Here is a 25,948-nt window from a genome sequence, read left to right as displayed (position 1 = left end):
TCTGAACAAACAAAGAAACAAATTAAATTTCATTTAAAAAATTTAAAAAAAAATTAAGAAGAGCCATAAATATCCTGACTGATCCTACTTTTTATTTGAAGCTCTACCTACCCTCTATAATATAATCGGCTAATCCGAGCGTAGCGCTGATATTTCACTTTCACTACTCTTTCTATTTATTTCAGAGTTAGACAGCTGTACTAAGTAACTTGAGTAACTGTTACTGTACTTTTTACTACTCTAATACTTTTACAGTTTTACTATAATATAAAATAAATAACACTGTGTAATGTAAAAATGTCAATCACACTGCCCAACGTCCAGTTACGTGAGTTGTTTGGACAGTGGAAGAAGAATATTCGACCTGTGAAAGATTTTGTAAACAAGAGCAGATATGATTTTCCGACAAGTTACGACAACGGTATCAAACGCTTTGTGGCCAACATTGACTATTTCTACAGTAACTATCTGCTGGTCGTCATCTTTTTCATAGCTGTCGCCATGTTAGTTAGTCAAAGTAATAAAATATTTTAAAATGTTTAGTATTTCACTGGTTCAGTTCATAAACTGAACTGTATGACTGTTCAGTTTATAATAATAATTGCACATTAATTAGTATTAGAATAGTGACAACTTTATAACACAAAAGACACATTAAATAATTAATTAGTTAATTAATTAAATTATAAAATTAATAAATTAATACCAAATGTGTAATAAATAAACTGAAGTAATACATGAAGTAATGAAAACTGAGTGTCACCACAAAAGTACAAATGATCACATGCATGCATAACCTTAATTGGCCCTATCATATCTATTTGTTTTGCTAACATGAAGTTATAATTCATTCACTAGTAAAGTTCTCACACTAACTCAGTTTAAATTTTCATTTAGTTAATTAAGGTTCAACTTGCTTAGTTGAAAGCCTTGGATTCAGCAATCAAAAATGTGTATCTTATTAACTATATGCTCCAAGTTTTTGGACCCATCTTAATTGAATTAAATAAAATTGTGTAAGTTGTTATAATACATTAAGTACTCATCGCTGAGCAAACAAATGAATGAACAAACAAGCAAACAACAAATGAACAAACAAACATAAACATCACATCACAGTCTAACCACACCAGCTTTGCTCTTTGTTGTCCTGTCGTCGCTGAGTCTCTCCTTGTTCCTCTTTAAGAAGAATACAGATAGAAATGTTAAAATCATCAGTATGTGTTGTTGTTGTTATTTATTATTATTATTTATTTTTGTATTTTCTTTGGTTGTGATTTGTTCATTTTTTTTTGTGACATTCATTATGGTTAACAGTTCTTGGTATTTAATTTTATTTTAAAACTTGTTAGTTTGAAAGAGATGTTTCAGACAGTGTTTCGTAATCACCATGCATATACTGCTAACAGCATTTACTCTGCAACATGACAACAACAACATCATGCAACATCGACATGACAACGACAACATTAACGTGACTACAACAACGTCAACACAACAACACCAACAGGCCACAACATAGCCCTGAACACAACTCAACAGTTGAGGATAGTTGCCGTGGTGTCCTTCGTATTTTTCTGGCTGGTCGGTGGTACTGCTGCTCTCTCCTGGGTCGTCTGTCAGTGTTCATTCATTCATTCATTCATCCATCCCATTCATTAATTCATTCTGACATGAATTCATGTATTCATTTGATTCTTGTATTCATTTCGTTCTTTTTTTATAAATGTTTTTTTTCCAACTCTCTTTTTGGTATTTATTTATATCCACACAATATTCCATTGCATGGAATATGTGTGAATCTTTCGCGGTCGAACCTGGTCACTGCTCCCTTGCATTATATAATTTTGTACCAGGTAATTTTTCATTGCATAGCTATTCCACGACAACTTTCCCTTAAATGCAGGCATGTCGGTCCTGTTCATAACTGCTCACGCAATCGCCTTCAACAAGGAGAAGATGCCACAGCATGACCAGCCAGTCATATTAACCGAAGTCTAGTGTCGGCTTCCATGTGGCGTGTGGCGTGTGTGGCGTAGGATCGCGTATGTAGCGTCTGTGGTGTCCGTTTTGTGCGTATGTGGTGCGGTGTCGTGAGGTGTGTATGCAGTGTGTAATGTCGTGTTGTGTGGATACTTTTGTTAACATATCTGTGTACAATGTGTACATTGTTTATTTCATAATCTTCAAATTTATAGCTACTTACGCTTATGTGATATAGTATATATATATATATATATATATATATATATATATATATATATATATATATATATATATATATATGTGTGTGTGTGTGTGTGTGTGTGTGTGTGTGTGTGTGTGTGTGTGTGTGTGTGTGTGTGTGTGTTGGGTGTGCGTATATGTCAATCAATCAATCAATCTTCGTTTTGCGTCCAGAGACCCGGTTTCCCGAGGTAGGACGTTGTTTTCTTTGCCATCAACTTTTTGCGCCAAATTAGACGATCAGTTGTATCCATTTCATTTAAATTTAGAGCTTTCATGTCTTGCTCGATTGTTTGCGTATATGTATTGTATTTGTGTGTGTAATATAGTATATTTATGTGTCTATGTATATGTATATATTTATATATGTATATAAATATATGTGATGTAGTATATATATATATATATATTTATGTATGTGATGTAGTATGTATATATATATATTATTTTTCCATAATATATGCTTGGTATTGTTAACTTTTCATGGTTTATTATTAACATGGTTTAGATATGAGATTAGCAAGTAAAAGCAAAACTATTTTTTAATAAAACTCTCTAATATATCTTTTTAATACACACATACATACAAACACACACTACATGCATACACACACACACACTACATACGTACGTACGTACATACATACATCCATACACACACACACACACACACACACACACACAAACACACGCAGATATTAATATCGTAGAATTTATAAATACTCAAACGACCAACAAACTATTCATCATTGATCATTATTCCATTTTCTCTCCCTTTTTCTTCCTACTATGACCTTATTCAGTGATAATAGAGAAATAATAGAGATCAAACATGGATGTACTTTTTTAGATACGGTGTCGGAATTCGTTCGACTTTCGTTGGGTATTTTTACATGATTGTTATTAATATGATTGATTTTGTTTTTGTTATTGTAAATAAGATTGGATAATATAAATTTTATACCTTTTATATATGTGTATGCATATTTACATATATACATATAGTTAGGATTAAGACTGTCCTACATACAATCGTTATGAAATATCACTGCATGTTCGTTCAGCCTTGATTAGATTCTGGTTTGGCATATTGAAAAACAGAACCGGATACTAATCAAATGGTATGTCTTAATATCTGAATGGAATGTCTTCTTTATGATCTTTAGGGCTTATATTATGTATATATATATATATATATATATATATATATATATATATATATATATATATATGGTATGTGTGTGTGTGTGTGCGTGCGTGCATATATTTTTTAGAGACCGATTACGAAATTGTCTAAAAATTGTTTTTTTTTTTAAATTCTGAAATTTTAACTGGGTGGGTGTTAAGAGGTATTTGCATTATGGCTTTTTGGTATTTATTTGGCTTAATATATATATATATATATTATATATATATATGATATATATATATATATATATATAATGATATATATATATATATATGTGTGTGTGTGTGTGTGTGTGTGTGTGTGAACTTATTTATATACATTTGTTTATTTATATATATATTTATTTAGGTACCTAAGTTGTATAGTAGTACTTTTTTATAACGTGTTTGTATGCTTTTGTTGATATATCTATAGAGGTAAATTATTTATTGTATGCAAGTTGAATAGTCTTGCTTATGTTAAGGAATCTAAAAAATTAAAAAAGAAATTTTATTATTAATAATCTACATTTTGTCTGTTTGATTTGTTTGAGAGTACATACATACATACATATTTACAATATACATACGTACATCCATTCATACATACCCACACACAAACACATGCATAAGTTTTTGTCATCAGTCAATCAATTAGTCAATAAATCAGCCTGTCAGTCAGTTATTCAATCAGTCAGTGATTCGGTCACAATCAACCGGCCAGTCAATCACAATCAATCAATTGGTCAGTTAATCAATCAGTCATAATCTCGAACATCGTAGAGAGGTCTGCCCAGCAATCTGTTGATGTTCCTCCTCCTTTCCTCCTTTATTTGTTCCAACTTCATCTGCAACTCTATCGTCTGCCTGTTACATTTCTCGTCCAAAGTTCGACTGTCACGTGATACGTCGTTCATTGATTGGTTGATTGATTGATTGATTGATTGATTGATTGATTGATTGATTGATTGATTGATTGATTGATTGATTGATTGATTGATTGATTGATTGATTGAAGGAGTGAAAAAATTTTTGAATATTTTAATAACTATAGACATGTTGAAATGAACGAAACACATGCCGACAACAACTTATTGCCTAAACTTCAATTAGTAACACAACGTTGCAACAACAATAACGTCTAATCTTACACATTCATTACGTCTTGAGAAAACTCGTTGACATTGATGATCAATAAGGTGCTTATGTGTGGTGAATTACACGAACATTACAACAATCACATGTTGACAACAACCAAGTGTTGACAACAACCACATGTTGACATCTACAACAGCCAAATGTTGACAACAACCCAACAACAACACGCTGTCAATAACATTGTAATGACAGCAACATTATGACGTCAATAACAATAACAACAACCTCATTTGCTTCATTCTCCATTTAATTTCGACAACAAGCAGCAGAAACAGCATGCCGAATATAATGGCCGTCACGTATATTATAACTGTCGGATGAAAGAATTGTGAATGAGCCAATCATGAATCGACAATTTATGAATCGACCAATCATAATTGGATCAGTTATGAATGAACAAATCATGAACGGACTCGTTGACATTGGATTCAACCAATCACAAATCAGTTATGAATGGGGCCAATCAAAAATGAGCCAGTCATTCGTTGACCAATCATTATAAAGAAACAATAATTTAACCTAGAAGTTTTAAAGTTATAAACAAAATCCTTTAACTAAAAATTAAAAGTTTGTCATTAGTTATAGAATTCAAATTATTCTTTCTGTGCATTTAAAAAATAGACAAATGAACTAAAAAGAGGAGTTCACTAACAAGGCCATGAGACGTCACACTTGCCATCTTCACACCTGCAACCATATTCATCAACTAAAAACCACATGTAAACAGCGTTAACAACATCATCTTCATCATCATCGTTACTAATTATCATCGTCATCATAATCGTCATCATCCCAATCAACTACTTTTTATATTAATCAAATTACTTATTCAGATGCATTTCCTTTCACGTAAATTATTTGGTCAAACGAAACATACAAGCGAAACAAACATACATGCATACAAACAGCAACTATTAGTATATACAAACAACAATATGCATACAGTATGCACACTAACAACATCATATATATATATATATATATATACAAATAATCTTTCTATTGGCATATTCCTGGACTTATCCAAAGCCTTCGATGTCATCGATCACAAAATACTCCTATCCAAACTACATCATTACGGAGTAAGAGGCACAGCTCACAACTGGATGAGAAGCTATCTCTCATCACGGACACAATATGTTTTCATGGACAACATCATTTCAAAGCACGCTCCTATTCATCACGGGTTACCACAAAGATCCATACTAGGACCCCTTCTATTTTCTATTTACATAAATGACCTCTGCAACGTTTTGCCTTCAACCAAATGCGTACTGTTCGCAGACGACACCAATCTTCTTTTCACTTCCAACAACCTACCAGATTGCTCTAAACTTATCAATCTTGAACTCCAAAAATACTCTAACTGGGTATCCAATAACAAACTAATCATAAATTATTCGAAATGTGCATACATTATTTTTGGCCCAAAAATACTCACCAACCAAGCTCCTAACCTAAACCTATTAATTAACGGCGTTCCTATAAACCGCACCCATGTCAACCAAATTTCCTGGAATCACCATCACAGAAAATCTTTCATGGAATTCTCACCTACAAACTACCTCAGACAAAATCAACAAACTCACAGGCATCTTCTACAAAATCAAATATAAACTCTCTCTTTCTGCTCTTCGCACGCTTTATTACACATTCATCTACCCTTACCTAACCTACTGCATCACACTATGGGGAAATAGTCCAAAAAGCCACCTGAATAACCTAATACTCTCTCAAAAAAGATCAATACGTTTAATTTTTAACCTCAAACCCGATTTCCATACTAAACCCTTCTTCCTAGCAAAAAAATTTTACCACTTAACTTCATCTGTCTTTACTACTCTGCTTTATTCGTTTTTAAATTTATCAACAATCTTCTCCTACCTCACTTTATCAACTTTTACACATTAAGTAACTCCGTCCAATCTACAACCACTAGACACACCCCTCTTCTATATCTATAAAACTCGCCTCAAATTAATCCAGACAAGCCTAAAAATAACAGGTCCTAAAATTTGGACAGAACTTGTACCTTCCCATCTAAGAGCCATCATAAACCTACAACATTTCAAGTCAAAATTCCGTGCTTTTTTATTGACACTGGATCTCGACTCCACCACCTAATACTATATTAAGAATACGTTAGAACAAATGATGCGGATGAATGGTCTTTATGAATGGTTAAACATTTATGTGTTTATATATGTACTGAGCGAACATAGTTATATGTCTATATTTGAATGACACGAACATTTACTTATTTATCTTCAATTATCTTTCTGCTTCAGTTATTTTCCTTATTTTATTCCATTAACTATCCATGTATCTACCTGCGGTGGCCACCACAAGACAAACAGTCTTATTCGGTCTCCACATATTCAACTTCATAACTTTTATTCACTTATTTGATATGTTGTTGATTATGAATAAAACTTTGAAAATGAAAATGAAATGAAAATATATATATATATATATATATATATATATATATATATAAACAACACAAATACATACAAACATAAAAACAAACAAAACCACATAACAAAACTTAACATCCAACTCACTCAGAGGGTACCCTGTTGATTTCGAACTGCAAGAGAACGTTGTCTTTATCTGGTTCCATCAAACATAAAAAATACATGTAACAGAATGTAAGAACTTATTTAGTTTAAGGATCTTTTTAATATAAATTCACCCCACCCATTCCTGGACCCCTACTATTTTCCTATTCATAAATTAAGGTTTACAAGTCGTAAACTAACTGAACTAACGTTTACATGTCCTGCCGTCCATGTTAACGTCAGTGAACTTGTTGTTGCAGACGCACTTGTAGTAGCCGTCGAGTTTGATGCAGATGGCGTTCAGGTCACAATCGTATCGCAGCGAGTTTTTCTCTTTCGTTGAGTGCGAATTGTCACACTCATCGAAATCTATGTGTTTGTGTGCATGTGTTTGTGTGTTTTGTACGTGTGTGTGTTTTGTACGTGAGTGTGTGTGTGTGTGTGTGTTTGATCGTCAATAGACCAAACTAAAGCGACTGTACTACACAACTCCTTTTTACTTCTACAAATCAACGCATTTAATTAAAAAAAAAATTTAGCTACAGGTGTTTTAGTGACAAATTAGTTGTCCAAATTATATTACCCTCCATCCCTTCAAAATAATTTGAGAAAGTTATTGAGTCAGAGCGTAATAAGAATTATAGCTAATTGCTTCAAAGTGAAGTAGTTTTTTTAAATAAATAAAAACTAACCTTCAACGCGCACATTCAGATGGTACGGCTTGGTGGTGTAAATCTTGGAGAGGCCCACCTGTCCTTCTGAACTGTGGTGGTTAGTGGATGGATGGGTGGTTGGTTGGTGAGTGAGTAGGTGGTGGGTGGGTGAGTTAATGATGTATTCAAAATTATGACGTTCAAAAACTCCTCTTTAAATCTGCGGAATATGTAAAGCTCGTTCGACAAGTGAAATTAAAATGGCTATTAGAAACTCACATGTTGAGGTAGATGAACAGCATTTCATTGAGGAGGTTCATGTCAGTGATGGAGGTTTCCACACTCAACTTAAAGTGAACTGCAATCTCCGTCTGTATTCCGTCAGGGATGGCCTTGAAGTTCAAAATCTTGCTCGACAGAAATCGACTTGCGATGTTGACGTACGTTGAATTTTTGCTGGTGAGAACGCCGTCGGGTATCTTACCCGCCCAATCTCTCAAGATCATATCCACCTGGTTTGTTTGGTTAGGGAAATTACTTTAATTATACATGGAGCAAAATTTAAAAACGTAATCGAATTATAAACTGGCTTCTAAATTGTCAAGATTTAATGTTTTTATTTCCATTTATTAATTATAATATTACAAAATCATTTCATGTGCCAATCAAACTCAAATATTGATAAGATGACCTACTAATCCAACAAACTATCAAACATTTTAACCAATATAAGACAAACAAACAAACGTCAAAACAGTACAACGACAGCACATCCCTACAAACCCCACCCCGTAGAAACCAATCCTCAAGTTGTTCTCCCAGTAAGAATCAGACGTGATGTTGTAAGTGTACGTGAAACTGTTGAACTTCAGAGGCACCAACTCATACCTGCCCACTATCATGGAACTGTTCAATCTCACTTTGTATACGTTGGCCTCTGGCATGAGGAGGATGGTTATGTCTGATGATCGTAATAAACGCCCTTAACAAAAATAATACAATGATGGGACGATAGATGGAGGAATAGATCCAGTTCTGCAGTGACTTACTTGGTTCAAGCGCTTAGCGTTTTATAATCTGTAGTGACAAATAAACTGATGACGATGGTAAACGTTGATTATCATCTTGGATAATTATTATTGTCAGCATTTATATAGCGCCAATTTTAATTCAGAATTCACATTGGCGCACAATAATCATAATCATTAAGTTACTTAGCAAAAATTCTTGAACATATACGTCTTCAACTTCTTCTTAAGTTCTGCAAGAGTCAAATCAGGTTGTCTTACATCATTCGGCAAGCTATTCCAAAATGTCAATCCAGCAACTTCGTAACCTCTTCCAGCTCTTTTCAAATTAATCTTCGTAACGAGTAGAGTGTTCGTGCCTGATGGCCTTAAACTGCGATAAGAACGAATCTTTGAAGCTCTGTTACATTTGTTTGCTAAGTATTCAGGCGCAAGATTGTTCACACATTTGAAAACTAAAATTTCAAGTTTGAACGAAATTCTTTCTCTGACAGGAAGCCAGTGTCGAGACTTCAAAATCGAAGAAGCGTGATCAAATTTCATTCCACCCATGATTAGCTTTGCCGCCTGGTTCTGTACAAGTTGCAATTTTTACGGCGTTCATCTGATATTCTATACGGGAAATTATAACAGCGATGCAGTAATAATGTTATCTGTGCTTGCACCAACCAACAATAACATTTTCAGCCTATGAGGACTTAAGAAATATTTCAATAATGAATTTTTCAAAATTTGAGGTAACAAAAACATTTGAATAAGATGTCTTAGCACAAACACTGACACATTTCAGTTGGATTTTGTAGTTATGTAAGGTAAGGCAGGGATTGAATCGATGATTAACACTCGTCACTCAATGAAAAAAAAAATTTAATTTCAAGAATTTGGAATTACAAATTACGAACAAAGTAAACAAACCGATGCAATTAACATCAAATAGAACGTTTAGCCAAAAATGGTAGTACATAGATGGTAGTACAAAAGTGGTAGCTCATAGAAAACTAACGAAAGCAATCATTGATCTGTCTGTCATACATTCCTCTGTACTTCCATCCAACGTCACATGCACGTGTCCTGGCACACTGTTGTGAGTACTTGTGATACCTGGTGTGTGTGTGTGTGTGTGTGTCTAGGTCTGTGTGTAGGTACGTGTTTGTGTGTTAGTCCGTGTTTGTGTGTTCCTACGTGTTAGTGATAAGTGAACGCATACAAGTATTTAACATTATGGTGATCAAACATGCATGCATCAAGTGCTTAAGCTGATGACAAATAATATTACTGAATTTAACAAATAAAAAGCAAAATTGGTTAGTCTCCGACCTGTTGACCCTGCCACACTGCATGGTCGTCCGGAATGTTCTCAGAACTTCGTCAGGTTTGTACTGCTCGATGACAGGTCCTTCGTTGGCAGTGCAGATGTTTGTCGCAATAAGTTTTAGGCATGGTTTGAAAATTTGTATTTATGTCAAATAATTTTATTTACTTTTATTATTAAACAATTTCATAATATTATCTGTTAAAATTATGTAAAAATGCCGTGAAATCTTTTAAATCGCTGCTTTTTTCTGAAATGTTTTTAACGTTAAAAATTGATCTAAATTAGTGCTAATTTTTTTAAGAAAATTTTATTCACGTAAAGTTAACAGAGAAGATTTTTTAGACAAATCTTGATATGTGAGATTATAAACTCCTTTGCTTGTCTTGCGTTAGCGTTATCAAACACAATGTAATCGATCCCAATGTAATCAATCACACCAAATTCAAGCGCACAGGCAGCGTCCACACTAACTGTCGACACACTTAGTAACCACGGGCCACTCGACCATGTGGTCGTAGTCGCACGTGCAGTTCTTGTGGACGGTGTCGCAGATGGAGTGACTGACGGCGTAGTAGCATTCCGTGTCCTCCTTGCATCCATCGCCTATCACTCCTGCTCGAGTGGGTGGTGGTGGTGGTGGTGGAGGTGGTGTTGGTGGCTGTCATTAGAAGTAACATATATTGTGAAAAGATTCTTATGCTATTGATTATAATAAAAATAGGATTATTTTTATTAGTATTGTGATTAATGTTGTTGTTGTTGACAAAATATCAGAATTGAAGGCAACAATCATGTAACCAGCTGATATTTAACAAGCAGATGACATGCAACAAACTTCTGGTGCAGACTGTTCCGTTCTGTTCTTCATAATGTCCAAGTTGACAGAAACATCTTTTCATTTTGAGGATTGCATTTCTACTGCTGCTATTGTTAATATTACTACTACTAATGCTACTACTACTATCACCAATACTACCGCTGCTGTTGCTGGTACAGTCGCTGTCGTTACTACTACTACTGCCGCCATTTTCATCTCCGTCTTGGCGGTCATTACTTTCCATCTTACTATTACTCCTTGGATTGCCAACGGCGAAATGAAGCTCCGACACAAAATGCTTGCTGACCGACTCACAGATGCTGTTACGAACGGCATCGTAGCAGTCCCTGTCCTCGTTACAGTCGTCAGCTCCGACCACCCTCTTCCTGCAGAACGATGCACTGACGTTGGTGTAGCCAGACAAGCAGGCACATTTCTCATTGAGACATAAACTGCTCTCGATTGTAGTGTTACAGTCTTCATTTATCTGGCAGACATCTTTGAGGATTCTGGGCTGACAGTAGCTGTTGTTGAGGGATCCGATGTAACCCAGAACACAGTGACATCTCGAGCTGTTGTCGCAAACGCTGTAGTCAATAACAGAACTGCAGTCGATGTCTTCCGAACATGTCGAGTTGTCGTTCAATATTCGTCGCGTGCAGGTGTACGATTCGTTCGCGACTGAGTAGTGACCTGTGTCGCACACGCAGACGCCATCTTGCGAGCAGTTGCCGTTCAAGATGGCGTCACTGCAGTCAGGCTTCGTAGAGCAGTTTTGATCGCCCAACTTCCGACGGATGCAAGCGTCGTGATCTGGACCAACAGCGTAACCTGAAACACACGTGCAGGTGTCGCTGAGGCAGATGCTGTTGTTGACGGCAGTAGAGCATTCTAGATCTGACCCACAAAATCCGTCGTTGATTTTTAATTTAAGGCATCTTGTTAATGATTCATCCGGAACGTAGCCAAGAAGACAGGCACATGTGAAGTTTCCACCACAGAAACTGTTGCCAACACTTATATAGCAATGCTCGTCGTTGCTGCAGTTGTCCAATATTCGAACCGACCTGCAAACAGTGCCACCGTCAACTGAATTGTATCCTAACTGACACTGACATATGTTTGCAGCTGAACACATGCTGTTGTTGACAGCTCGGTGGCAGTCCCTATCGTGATTACAGCTGGACATGCCCACTCTTCGTCTCGCGCAGGAATCCAACAGTTCATTAGCTTGGTAGCCTTTTTTGCAGAGACATGTGTCATTAACGCACTGACTGTGATTGTGTATGTTGGTGCATTCATCTTCGGAGAGGCAGTAATCGTACAGACGCCGTTTTCTGCACTGATGGTCGCTGACAGGTGTATGGTTGAAGTCACAGACGCACTTGTTGTTCAGGCAGATGGCGTTCGTTATTGTGGCGTTGCAATGCAAAGTATCCGTGCAGTTGTCGTTGTGTGATAAAGTCCTGGGAGCACATATCGGCACATCACTTGAGTTAAAGTCAGGGATGTAACCGGTTTCGCATATGCACTCAAAAATATCGTCCCACAGAAGTTCAGTTTCGTTATTCATCACAGAGCAGTTTTTATTTTCGAACTTTACAAGGTCGTTAGATGTCGCCCTAAGAACGCAGTCCTCATATGTGACGTTTCCAATGGAGATGTTCTTGGAGATGTAGTCTGGCAGACAGGTGCATCGGTTTTCGAAGCAGGAGCTGTGGTTCAGGCGCTGGATGCATTCCACGTCGCTTAAGCAGCGTTCTTTCATATCGTAACGCGCCATGCATTCCATCTTTCTATCATCAATCTCAAAATCTTCCAAACACTCGCATCTGTGTTCATAGCATTTGCTGTATGCAAAATATTTTCGACAGATGTCATCCGAATTGCAGAACATCTCTATTTCGATTAATACACATTCGGTATCATTGTGGATACCGATGTACTCGCTGTTGCATTCGCATTTGCTATCTGAACAATGACTGTTGTTTCTTATTTCCGAACAGTCTGAATCCTCGGAGCACGAAAACTCGCGAGTTACCTCGTAACATTCATGACTGGAATTATTGCGGTAGTTTCCAACCGAACAATTAAGTTCACCAGTTGCTGAGGTGCTGTTAATTGCTGATATGACGCCATCGCGTGCTGAGTGTGATGGAAAGGTTTCGTTGAAAATAAATGTCAAATTATAAGTAGTTGACGTGTCATCAAATGTGTTGTTGTAATAGTTGACAGAGGTCGAAGTTTCGCCGTCAAAAATATTCGTTCCTAATTAAAAAAAGATTTTATTAACACTAATTTGACTCGATAATTTCATTTAAAATTCACTATTAATTCCATTTTTGCTTCAAACAAACTGTGCTTTCATTTTGCCTACATCAACGTAGCCTAATTTGTATAAAACACGTTCAATTGAAACAAATTGTCTTTTCTTATCTTAGAATAATTTTTTTATGCATGAGCTCATATATATTTAATGATTTATTTATTATTTTTTATTTTTTTATATGTAATCTGTTACATATATGCATGAATGAGATAACGAAAATTTAAAGAAAAAAGTTAAAAAATTGGGCAATCATCTAAGCACTACGGTTTAATAGAAATTAAGGATCCCAAATTTATAAAAATGTTACAAATGTCTTTTTAAATTAGTTAATCAATTGGTATAACCTGTGGTGATCATTTGGCAAGTTATAATTATGAAAACATTTGATGAAAATAAAATATTTAAATTATTCAATTGATTAAAAAGTGCACCCTTCATTATTTATCATTATTTTAAGATTAAAGCCATTTAAAAATGTTAATAAAAAATACAACACGATACAAACCGATATAAAATGCAATATGATACAATAAAATACCATATACAATACAATATACCATACAATTCACCCATGCATTCAACCTAACTTTTTTAAGATTTGGTTGCAAGCAGCAACAAAGCACTGAAGCATCAAAATCTTACTTTTACTCTTTTTAATTGATTACAAGATTACAATACTTGAATAAAAATTATTTATATAATTTTAAATTGTATTAATGCGATACATTACTATTGTAATTAGTAATTTCTCTAAATATTGAATTCAAAAAATTATCTTTAAAAAATAAAAGTTAAGCGCTTTTCATCCATATGATTATGAGCTTATGAGTTTACCTTTAAAAATTTAACCACTTTTTACATTCAAGTTTAGTTAATCTAGTAACGTATTTCTTTGAGATATTTATCTCTAAGATCTTTAAAATATTTTCGTTTTATTTAATTTTTAATTATTTGTCCGTTGACGTCTTTTATTTGAAATGTCAAAATTGCGATTGGGCAAATATTTTATAATTCATTCTAAGCATAATTTTAACTGGGTACTGGAAGTAGGAGATGACGGCGAATCGGAGTCAGTGAAGTTGGCCGAAATGAAACCTGATTGGATGGGGAACAACGACCATCAGCTCTGGTACTACAACCCCAGCAGTAAAATTCTTTTCAATAAGAAAAACAATTTGTGCCTTGAATTCTCTGGTATGCTCTGCCTTTATTTTTTTCATTCAGTAGTAATGTATTTGAATAATAATCTATTGGTTTGCAAACAATTTCATTATAATTTATTATTAATGATATTTTTTTAATAATTTTTTAATTCTCATTGTTTATTTCATAATGAACATTCTTTGATTAAATATCCATTAAATGAACTTCATTAACTATGCTGATTGTTGCTTATGATACCATCCTTGCTTTTGTTGTCATTAACGAAACCTGCAGGTATAGATAGATAGCAACGTCATCAGAGTTTGCATGTGTAACTATTTTTTAAATAATTTTGTGCAGGTGGCAAGCTTTGGGTAACAAAGTGCAAGGTAAATGATGAGAGTCAACATTGGACACTTGAGAATAATTGGATCGTGAATGTCCAACTGAACCGGGTCATCGAGGTGACCAATCATCACGAATGCACACTGGCCGATAAAAATGAACATCAACTCAATCAACTGTGGAAAATCGAAAATTTGTTAGAATTTTAATGAATTTTGTATTCTAAATAACTCTGCAAAATTTTTGTGTAAAGCTTTTTCATAAAAAATAGCAACTTGACAACTGTCAGCATAACCTTGTCACGTGACATTAATGTACTTATTGAGAAGAAACAACACACAGAATCACATCATGAAGTTTACATTCAGTATAATTTTAAAAAGTCATTCAGCAGCCAGATGCTCACAAAAATATTTTTTCACATTATATATATATATGTGTTATGTGTTGTCTGTGTGTGTGTATGTATGTGTGTATGTGTTTCGTCTGTGGATGTTAAATTGTTTTTTAACGAACATTGAATACATGTGGCTAACTATTTATAATTTGATTGTAATTGTAATGGTTGCACGCACAATTGCATGTATGTACAATGTGCATACCAGCAGTCTGTTTATTTAAAAGCCAGTCATTATAAGTGAGTGGATGGGTATTCAGATGAATGAAATGACCATTGAATAAAGGGATAAAATGAATGGATGAATGAATGAACGAACGAATGAATGAATGAAAGAATGAATGAATGAATGAATGAATGAATGAATGAATGAGTGAATGAACTTATAACAATCCCATCAGACTAGCTCTATCTTTCTATATAAAATTTTATTTTTATATATTTTTTCATAAAGGATGGATGCATGGATGAGTGAATGAATGAATGAATAAATGAATGAATGAATGAAAGAATGAATGAATGAATGAGTGAATGAACTTATAACAATCCCATCAGACTAGCTCTATCTTTCTATATAAAATTTTATTTCTATATATTTTTTCATAAAGGATGGATGCATGGATGAGTGAATGAATGAATGAATAAATGAATGAAGGAATGAATGAATGAATGAATGAATGAATGAACTTATAACAACCCCATCAGACCAGCCTTATATTTCTACATAAAACTAAAGAGCAAGCCATCACTAACGGTTGATGTGAGAGGCGAAGATGCTAAACCTGGAGCAAAGGTTTGTGTTATTGTTGCTGTAATGTTATTCATGCTGCTGATATGATGTTGTTGTTGCTGCTGTAGTGTTACTGATGTTGTTGTTGCTGTAATGTTATTGATGTTGTTGCTGCTGTGATGTTATTAATGTTGCTGATGAGATGTTGTTGTTGCTGCTGTAGTGTTACTGATGTTGTTGTTGCTGTAGTGTTACTGATGTTGTTGCTGCTGTGATGTTATTAATGTTGCTGATATGTTGCTTTTATGTTACTGATGTTGTTGTTGTTGCTGTAATGTTAGTAGTGTTACTGATGTCGTTGTTGCTGTAATGTTAATAATGTTACCAATGATTTTGTTGTTGCTTTAATGTTACTGATGTTGTTGCTGTTGTAATGTTAATGATGTTTTTATGGTACTGATGTTGTTGCTGTAATGTTACTGATGTTGTTGTTGTTGCTGTAATGTTACTAATGAAGTTGCTATTAATGTTACGTATGTTGCCAATGTTACTTTTTATGCTGTTGATGTAATTAATGTTACCAATAGCAATAATAATAATGAAATTATTATTATTATATTTTAAATAAAATATTATAATAATAAAATTATTATATTTTCATTTAAAATATTACAACTTAACAGTAGCTAACTTTACTAAAGTTAATTTTCAGTTTTTAACATTTTTTTTTTCTCGATCGATTCAATCAACTCAAACTAACTAGCATAACAGTATGGTGATAAGTAGGAGGAGGAAGACGACGACGATGATGATGACGGTGATGATGGTCGTGACATTGCAACAATAAACACTGATGACGATGATGATGGTGATGACAATGATAATATGGTAACGATGATGATATGGTGATGATAATGATGATATTTATGATGACGATGATGACGATGATGATAATAACGACGATTATGATGATGATATATGATGACGATTATGATAATGATGACGATATAGTGATGAAGACGACGATGATGGTGACGCCGATAATTTTAACTAGTATCAAAGTTAGCAATACTACCACTACTGCTACTACTACTACTACTACTAATAATAATAATAATGATAATAATAATTATTATTATTAATTATTATTACTATTATTGAAATAATAATTTTATTATACCAGGTGATAGTTTACGAAAACAAGGGCAAATTGTCGGACAATCAGTTGTGGTGGGAGGATGAGAACGGGATCATAAGGTCAAAGTTGAATGACTTCGCGTTTGACCTTACAGGTAGGTAACTTGACCTACTTATGAATCACGTCATCATCGGTGTTGTTGTTATCGTTGTTCGTAATATGATCATTGTTGTTGTTGCTGGTCTTATCAACTTGTTTTTGTAAAGGTGAGAGATTCCTTTGAGTTTGAACCTGGTAACTGCTTAACAGATACGGGCCACCCTACTGCTCTGCCCTCTTAGCCATCATCCTCATCATTCCCACCATCATAATTTAATTTACTACCTTCATCACCAATTCACCGTAATCATCGTCATCACGACTCAACAGACAAGATGGAGGTAATAATGAACCCATACCAGCATTCAAACCCGAGCCAACAGTGGGTCGTATCAAGGAGGCACCTGAGGAACGTTGAGCGACCAGGCTGGTTCATATACATGAAGCCAGGCTCGCTACTCACTGGGCCACCGAGATTGATGGCTTGTGAGACGCTTGTGGGCATTGATGATGACGTTGCTGAGTGGCAGTTGGAGTTCATCGAACATCAGTCCATCAGCCTCAAGTTGGTGGTAGTGGTTGCTGTTGCGGTGGTGGGTCCTGTGGTGGTTGCTGTTGTGACGATCATCATGATGGGTGTGGTAATGAGAATGAAGATGATTATTGCTATCATTACTTTCATTATTATTTTTATTATTATCATTGTTACCGTAATTAATATCCTTGCAATTGGAATAATCAACATCATCTCAGCATTAATTAGCAATTATTAATTATAATTGTTATTATTACCTGCATTATTAATAATCCTCACATCAATCTTCCTTCATTGTCGTCGTCGTCATCATCATCATTACGTGCGTCGTAGTAGTCGCTTCATCGTCGTCATCGTCGCCACTGTGTCACATGCATCTGTCACAGTGCACAGTTATTTGTCCTATGCATTACTCTTCTGATGTGCTGTCGTCTACTTGTGATGTGATGTGATGATGTTATTGTTGTTGCGTCGGGTTGTTTTTTCATTGTAGTGATGTCATCATGCGATGTTGCAGTAGTGATGATGATGATGATGTCGTGATGTCGTGATGTTGCGGCCTTGTGATGTGACCAGCACGATGAGTAACGTCTTTGCGATGTGATGATGTAATGATGTCATGTGACGGCAACCTGATTTATATCAGGTCTTGAACTTCTCCATCTTTTTAATTTCTTTATTACGTCTATCCATCTACTCTCCAACCATTCATTAATACGTTCATTCATCCATCCATCCAGTAGTTCATTCATCCATCCATCCAGTAGTTCATTCATCCATCTATCCAGTAGTTCATTCATCCATCTATCCAGTAGTTTATTCATCCATCCAATAGTTCATTCATCCATCTATCCAGTAGTTAATTCATCCATCCGTTCAGTTCATTCATCCATCCTTTCCCCATTCAACGTATTCGTTACATAGCAACATATCATGTCAGGTGTCAAGTATGACCCGTCGTACTTATCACCAAATTAAAACTCCGCCAGTCACTCGGGCTGTGGGAGGAACTTTTCCATCCGGAGCCAGTTGAATGGCGGAGTGCTGCAGGTGGATGGGGAAGATGTGGGGGCAGGAAGCAAGGTGGTTCTTAAGAAGTTTTCTGGTTGGTTGGGTGGTGGTTGGTTGGTGGTTGGTTGGTGGTTGGTTGGTTGGCTGGTTGGTTGGTTGGTTGGTTAATTGATTGGTGGTTGGTTGGTGAGTTGGCTGGTTGGGTGGAAATGTTTGTTCATTGGTTGAAAATGATTTAAAAACTGCCTACAACATCAAGCTTAACTAACATAGCATGCGTTTTAATTAATGTTCAGCCAATTTGTACATATCACTTCTCTTTATTACATTTATCTATCTACTCTCCAACCATTCATTCATGCGTCCATCCATTCATCCAGTTATCTATTTTTCATCCATTTTACCAATTTATATCTATCTGCTTATCCATTCATATGTCCATCCGTCTCGTCATTCATCCATCTATTCATCGATCCATTTATCTGTCAACCCATCCACTAATTTGAAAGGTGAAGACACGAACAGAACCTCCAGGCTGCATTTCTACGAGGATGACGTCACAGGAACCATCAGAAGCATCCTAAGGAACTTTGCCATTGAAGCCACTGGTTGGTTGGTTGGTTGGTTGGTTGGGTGGTTCTTTGATAAATTAATGGAGCGATTGATTTATTGATTGATCAATTGATTCATTCATTGTTTATTTATTCAGTCATTCAATCATTCATTCATTCATCCAGTTCTTCATTCATTCATCCATCCATCCATTCCTTCATTTATTCTTTCATTGACCTATTTATCAACCAATGAACCAACCAACCACTCAACCATCCGTGATGGAGCAGACTCCGGCCTAATCCTCTCCTCCTATGACCCCTACAAAAAACTCCAGCAGTGGCAGTGCAAGTCTCACAGGATTCAGAACCGGCACAACCTCACCCAGCTCATCCAGGTTCAAAGGCACCACCGCCGAAACAATAGTCACCCTGCTGCTTCTGACGATGGTGGTAATGAAAGCGGCGATGACGACAGCCTCTTCATAAATGTCGGTGAGGATGTGAACGGCCTGCATCAGTTGTGGGACTTTTGCTACGTGTCGGTTTCCTTTTCTCTATTGATATTTGTTATTTTTATTTTGTGCTTGCCTATCGCCGCGCCGCGTTAAATATTTTAGAGTTTCAATTATTCGCAACTATGTCTAGATACTTTTTATACTGTCCTGGTTATGACATTAAACTGACCCTCACTGCCTTGTGAGTGATGTTGGATCATCAAAGGCTAGGCCCACCGCTTATAACTGTGGTTGTGTAAGGAAGGGCGTTCTGCGTAAAAATTAGCCAAATAAATTACTTATGATGACAGAAGTGACAATGGTTTCATCATAGGTAGCCAAACGACAACCCCCGATTTCGGGGAAAATGTCGTCTAAACGTGTGTTGTTGTTGTTGTTTTATGTCTAGATACTTTTTACTTTACATTTTCAAAATATCCTTGTGACGTTCACCGTTATATAGTTATATAGGACAATAAAAGTTTAATAGTAATAATGATAATAAGCTGGAAATCGTTACGACGTTGCTTCAGATTGAAACTTCATAATAATGCGTTAGTCATTCATTGGCTTGATCCACTTTTCCAATTTAACTTACGAGACATTTTTCCATTTTTTGAATCATCCTTCCAAAATCACTTTAACTTCGATATTTTATTACCTTTTTGTTGCATCTTCCTTGTTGCATTTTCCTGGCATAGCAGCTTGTTTGAATGTAGGCTCAGTAGACGTAAGATGTACGTAACACCAAGGTCATCATTCCTTCCTTACTTCTACCACAACCACCTCCCTGCCACTTCCTTACTTCTGCCACAATCACCCCCTACCCCCAGACCAGCTCGTTGTTTCCAGATAGTTAGCATCTTCTGTCAGAAGGTCATTGACGTGAGAGGATGCAAGTCAGACTCCGGAGCTTCGGTCATCCTTTACGACAAGAACCACCCTGCCACTAACAATCAGCTCTGGTACGAAGATGAGAGGGGATTGGTCAGGTCCAAACTTAATGGATATGTTCTTGACTCGTCTGGTTTGTCGTTGGTGTTTTGTTTGTTTGTTTGTTCGTTCGTTTGTTTGTTTGTTGTGTAATAATTTGTTTGGTGTTATGTTAGTTTAACATTTGGTGGTTGTTGTTAGCGTTGTTGTGTCATTGTTTTGTAGTTGGTGCCGACTCTTTGTGATAATTTTTATAGTACTTGATGATGATACTGAAAAATGGTAGGTACCACATGTTGCAGGAAAACGAAAGTTTTAATATTGATGATGAAATGAAAAGAAACAACAGCACTGATTTGAATCTTTTTTATCCAATCAACTTATTTCATCTTTCAACCAATCACATGCTTCCATCACTGAGCGCAGGCCCAACGATGAAAGTCACTCCGTACGATCCCACCAATCCGGATCATCATTGGATCATCGTCGGCGATCGCATCCAGAACAAGTTCGACCACAAAAGCGTCATTGACATAAGCGGCGAGAATAAATGGAACGGCACATCCCTGATCAAGTACAAATTCCATGGTGGGGAAAACCAAAGATGGAAGTTCGAATATGTCGATTAGGTTTAGTAAGATGCGATGGTGAGACAAAGAGCATTGAAAGAGAGAGAAAGGGGGGGGGAGAGGAGAATAAATAAGGAAGGAAGGAAATTAAAAATGGTCTTCAGCCATTAAATTAATATGTTAATTATCTAATGAACTATCACTGCATTATAATATGTTAATTGAATTTATTTTCTATAGAGACGTTAATGATTTCGGTTTAGTTGCGTTGCTTTACTAATCAGTGACAGCATTCATATTTTTAACTCGATAAAATATGCTAATTCACACAAGTCAGAAGATTCATTTTATTCTATTTTTACATTATCGCTGCTTGTTTTTGCTTTTCTTTTGTAATTTCAAAATGTTTTTATTTGATTGAGTGATTGATTTATTGGTTAATTGATTGATTGATAAGCTGGTTGATTAATTGACTGACTGGTTAATTGGTTAATTGATTAATCAATCGTGTCATTTCTACTGATACAGTTTTTTTCGCGTAGAACATTCATATATAAAACGTATATATATATATATATATATATATATATATATATATATATATATATATATATATTCAATTCAATTCAATATGTATATTTCTGTATAACTATCTCACGTTAGCGTGTTTTATTCCTTGTTCATACCCTTGTTCAGTTTTTTATTGTAAAACTATATATTGATGCATAGATTATATTTTTGACATTATGTTTTATTTTTCTTAAAAATTTATCGTTCCATGAAAATTATTCTTTCCATGAAAATTATTTTTCCATCATCAACCTGTGCTCCATCCAATCCTTTCTGCCGGTTTGGTATTTTGGGTTGATCGAATCATCTACATCAATATATATTTATATAAATCAATCAATCTTCGTTTAGCGTCCAGAGACCCAATTCTCCCGAGGTATGACGTAATTTATTTAATATTTATATTTAATATATATATTTAATATATATATATCTACATATATTTAATTTGCATACATTTTTTATACATTTATTTAGTTATCCGTTTAATGATTTCATTTAGTTTTACATTTTTGCTCATGTTATTATCGCTCATTCACATATGTACAAATTTATTTTTGAAACAATTTCATCGAGTCTTTCGGATTTTTACAATTTTATTTCTGTTGGTTTAATTTATTTTAAACTTTTAGTTTATTTTCAAATTCAATCAATCGTGTTTTTTCGTATAATAAAATTTTGTAAAATTGAATTAGACTTCTTAATAAATTTAAAGCATCAAAGAGTGTTTCATAATGTGACAAATCATTAAGAAGCAACATCAACAGACCGCCGAACTAATAGATGGAATAAATAATGTGACAAAAGTTAGATGAGAAGTATCATAGAGTAGGGGAAGAGGCTGGTGCAATAATTTCAGAGTAAGAAAAGAAGTTGGAGCTTTCGTGTAGCGTAACATCTGATGAATCTCACGAGTGATGAGTTCAGAAACAGAGGCGTTGTACAGTGCTGTGTCTTTAATCGATTTACGCCACGTAAATGGTATTTGCTATTTATTAAAACATTAAATTACAATCCGTACTTAACTTATGTTTGTTAGTTTAATAACTATAGTCATGTTGTACAATAACACATGTTAACGGATGACAAATAGTAATAACTGGTGACATCAGTGCATCCAACGCAATTGTCTGACAATGAATCGTCAAATCCGCAACATTCATTTCATAAGTTTATTAATTTGTGCGCTCTCTTTGTTTGCTGTCACAGGTAATGTGGGCGTTTCTGACATCATCTATCGATGTATACTTACATATTACTCTATATATACGCTTATATATACTTGTCGTGTGACAGCAATAGCAGCATATTTAACCAAATTGTGCAATGCAAGACTCACGGGATAATGATGTAATGCTGGAAGGATCAAAGCTTAGATGAATCAGTAGATATATAGAATAAAATGAATAAATGTAATACGATATATATATATATATTTATTTATTATACATATATATATTTATTATATATATATATATATATATATATATATATATATATCCTATATAATAAATAGTGAGATACATAAACGAAGAAAATTTCAGTCATGCCTTAATAACAGAAAAGAAAGCTGCCGCAATTTTAAAGTGAGTAAGCAATTAATTAATTAATTAATTCGTAATTAAAATAAATATAATATTTTAAAAATTTATTACATTTAAATTATCGAAATAATTCCGACCTGTAACGCGCTTAGTGGTCTATGCATGCTAAAAATTGAAACAATGTGATACCCATGGAATTTCCCAAAAAAAAGATGTAGATGGTGAGGATATAGATTTATTCTAATTATATGGTGAGGATGAACATTTAATTCAACATTCAGCTATTGATTTTTTGTAGTGACGCTCAAAAATTAGGAAAATATCCCAAATTTTCCGGCATTTCCTGCCTTTTTTCACTGCTGAGGCTGTTACATTGCTTAATATGTTATATTTAAAGTATATTTGGTTGTATGTAAAAAGACTTGGTTATTTATATGCCTAGTCCATATATATGTATATGTTGGTAATAGACCATAATTTTTACAATATTCTATAAATTTTACCGAATGTTTGGCGTTAAACTACAAACATATTAACGCCAAACATTCGGTAGAATTTATAGAATATTGTAAAAAATTTATGTGTAAGTGCATATATATAGAATAAACCATGTTATATATATAAATATATATATATGTGTATTTATGTATACATATATCTATATATACGTCCAAGTGAAATTTTGTAGATGAAATGCGAACATTAGTCTATTATAAAAGTATGAAGTTGATCGAAGATACCCTGATAAAAAGTGAATAACCACGGAAATTTTACGCAGGTTTTTTTTTCAATAGTGACAAATACGAAATAAAATACATCTAAATGCTGTTTCTTGTTTTTAATTTTAATTCCTTGCTTTTTCCACAATTTCCATGGTTTTTTTCAGACATACATAGGCAGTCTAAATATTTTTCAGCGGTACGTTAGTGAACGTTTAATTTAGATTTTAGAGATTTGATTTTTTTTAAATTTTTATTTACCTTATTAATCTATTAATAATAATAAAAATAATAATTGTGGTAAAAATAATAATAAATTATATATCACAATCGTGATGTTTGTCTGGTACTTTGATGGTGAATTAGACCACTAAAAAGCTAAACTAACACTACCCAATGAGTCACTGAATGAAGTTATAGTTATATAAGCTAATGAATGACTACTAATCACTAATGATGTGTAAAATGGTGCTCATCATTAAAAAAAACTTATGATTCATTATCATTCATTGTTATAATTCAATTTTATAGCATTAATCTTCATTTATTTTAATTTTAATATGAAATGAGATGACAAAAATAATTTTATTATTTCAATTTAACAATAATTAATTTAATTTATTAATTTTTTAGCATTAATCTTCATTTAATTTTAATATGAAATGAGATGACAAAAATAATTTTATTATTTCAATTTAACAATTATAGTATACAAATGTCATTATGTTAGTAAGTCTTCGCTACAAAAGGCTACATACATGGCATCTTCATCTGTTTCACTATCACTATAGCTATAGCATATAACCACAAATCCTGCAAACCAATTTAGAATTTATCCCCCAAGTACTACAGTGTAATTAATTTTGATGTTAGGTAAAATAAAACTTTAAAAAAGTTTAATTTAAAAAAAAATAAATTTTGAATGAATACCTATAAAAACTCTTTTAATTCATAATGTTACAACAGATCAAACAATGTCAATGTTTGAGGTGATTCTCTACCAGTTGAGTGTTTTTAAATTAAAAAAACACAGATACAGATATAGAACCACCTATTAAAAAACATAAGTAACGTATTTTAGAAATAGAAAATACTTTTATTTTCATTTTGATGAATTCTAAAATTTTCCCCTTCCACTTTCATGGGTTTTGGAGAGCTTTAAAAAATGCAATGTGTGATGCATGTTTATATATGCACACCTACACACACACTCAAACAAGCATAAAGTATATATATATTATATATATATATATATAATATATATATATATATGTAATAAATTCCACCAATTTATTAGTGTTTATCAACTTATATTCAAATTTTTCAATTATCTTAGAAATTCGAATATAAATTGTTATACTCAGTGGAATTTATAACATATTGTCAAGAATTCGGTCTTCTACCAGCAGATATATATATATATATTTATATATATATATATATTAGATTAGGCCCTTACTTATGAAATTTTATTATAAATAATTTATTTTAAACTAAACATATAAATTAATAAATAATTTAATTAATTTTATTGAGAAATAAACATAAATATAAATAAACAGTTAAACATTCAGGCATATGGTAAAGTAATTTTGGTGTTACCTTTACAAATAGTGAAAAAGCAGAAAGATGAGTAGTTTTCGCTTAAAGCACCTTTTTCCATTTATTAAAAAAAGTAAAAGTAGGTGGCACCTCTTATTTTTATTTTTATTCTTTTTTAAATTTTATTTATTTAAATCGTATCATTTTATGTACTAACTTTTATTTATTTATTTCTAATTGTATTTTTAAAATATTTTTTCTTTATTCTATATTAATTTTTTTATCCACTGTTTACAAATCATCTCTATAGCACTTCTTCATCTTTATCATCTGTTCATCATTAGTTATTGTAAAGCTAAATATATATTTAA

The 25,948-nt window shown here is 33.8% G+C and overlaps 3 protein-coding genes across 3 annotated transcripts in view; 2 read left to right on the top strand and 1 right to left on the bottom strand.

Annotated features, from left to right (window-relative positions):
• Nucleotides 1–3,054, top strand: part of HELRODRAFT_185496 (hypothetical protein) — a 3,175-nt gene extending 121 nt beyond the window's left edge. The window contains exons 1-6 of the mRNA XM_009017921.1: nt 1–503; nt 1,120–1,217; nt 1,511–1,618; nt 1,907–2,326; nt 2,545–2,819; nt 2,863–3,054. The exon at nt 1–503 is cut by the window's left edge and continues 121 nt beyond it. Of these exons, the coding sequence (XP_009016169.1) occupies nt 298–503; nt 1,120–1,217; nt 1,511–1,618; nt 1,907–2,001 (507 nt within the window). The 5' untranslated portion in view covers nt 1–297 and the 3' untranslated portion in view covers nt 2,002–2,326; nt 2,545–2,819; nt 2,863–3,054. The remainder of the gene's footprint in view (nt 504–1,119; nt 1,218–1,510; nt 1,619–1,906; nt 2,327–2,544; nt 2,820–2,862) is intronic.
• Nucleotides 3,055–7,111: 4,057 nt separating this feature from the next.
• On the bottom strand, nt 7,112–13,611 carry HELRODRAFT_171175 (hypothetical protein; the record flags this gene model as incomplete). Its single annotated transcript, XM_009017920.1, has 10 exons — nt 7,112–7,164; nt 7,323–7,481; nt 7,805–7,875; nt 8,045–8,277; nt 8,554–8,726; nt 9,797–9,894; nt 10,111–10,189; nt 10,580–10,720; nt 10,944–13,070; nt 13,599–13,611. The coding sequence occupies 10 exons, from the start codon at nt 13,609–13,611 to the stop codon at nt 7,112–7,114; spliced, it is 3,147 nt and encodes a 1,048-aa protein (XP_009016168.1).
• A 483-nt stretch (nt 13,612–14,094) lies between these two features.
• On the top strand, nt 14,095–21,573 carry HELRODRAFT_191325 (hypothetical protein). The gene is made up of 10 exons (XM_009017919.1): nt 14,095–14,448; nt 14,758–14,938; nt 15,845–15,932; nt 17,053–17,161; nt 17,437–17,671; nt 18,631–18,746; nt 19,162–19,260; nt 19,495–19,744; nt 20,534–20,727; nt 21,060–21,573. Exons 1-10 carry the CDS (start codon nt 14,232–14,234, stop codon nt 21,260–21,262), a joined length of 1,692 nt encoding a protein of 563 aa, XP_009016167.1. The 5' UTR covers nt 14,095–14,231; the 3' UTR covers nt 21,263–21,573.
• Nucleotides 21,574–25,948: the final 4,375 nt, after the last annotated feature.

This window comes from Helobdella robusta (genome assembly GCF_000326865.2).
Source record: "Helobdella robusta unplaced genomic scaffold HELROscaffold_20, whole genome shotgun sequence".
Lineage (NCBI taxonomy): Eukaryota > Metazoa > Annelida > Clitellata > Rhynchobdellida > Glossiphoniidae > Helobdella > Helobdella robusta.
This window is presented reverse-complemented; position numbering and strand designations above follow the sequence as displayed.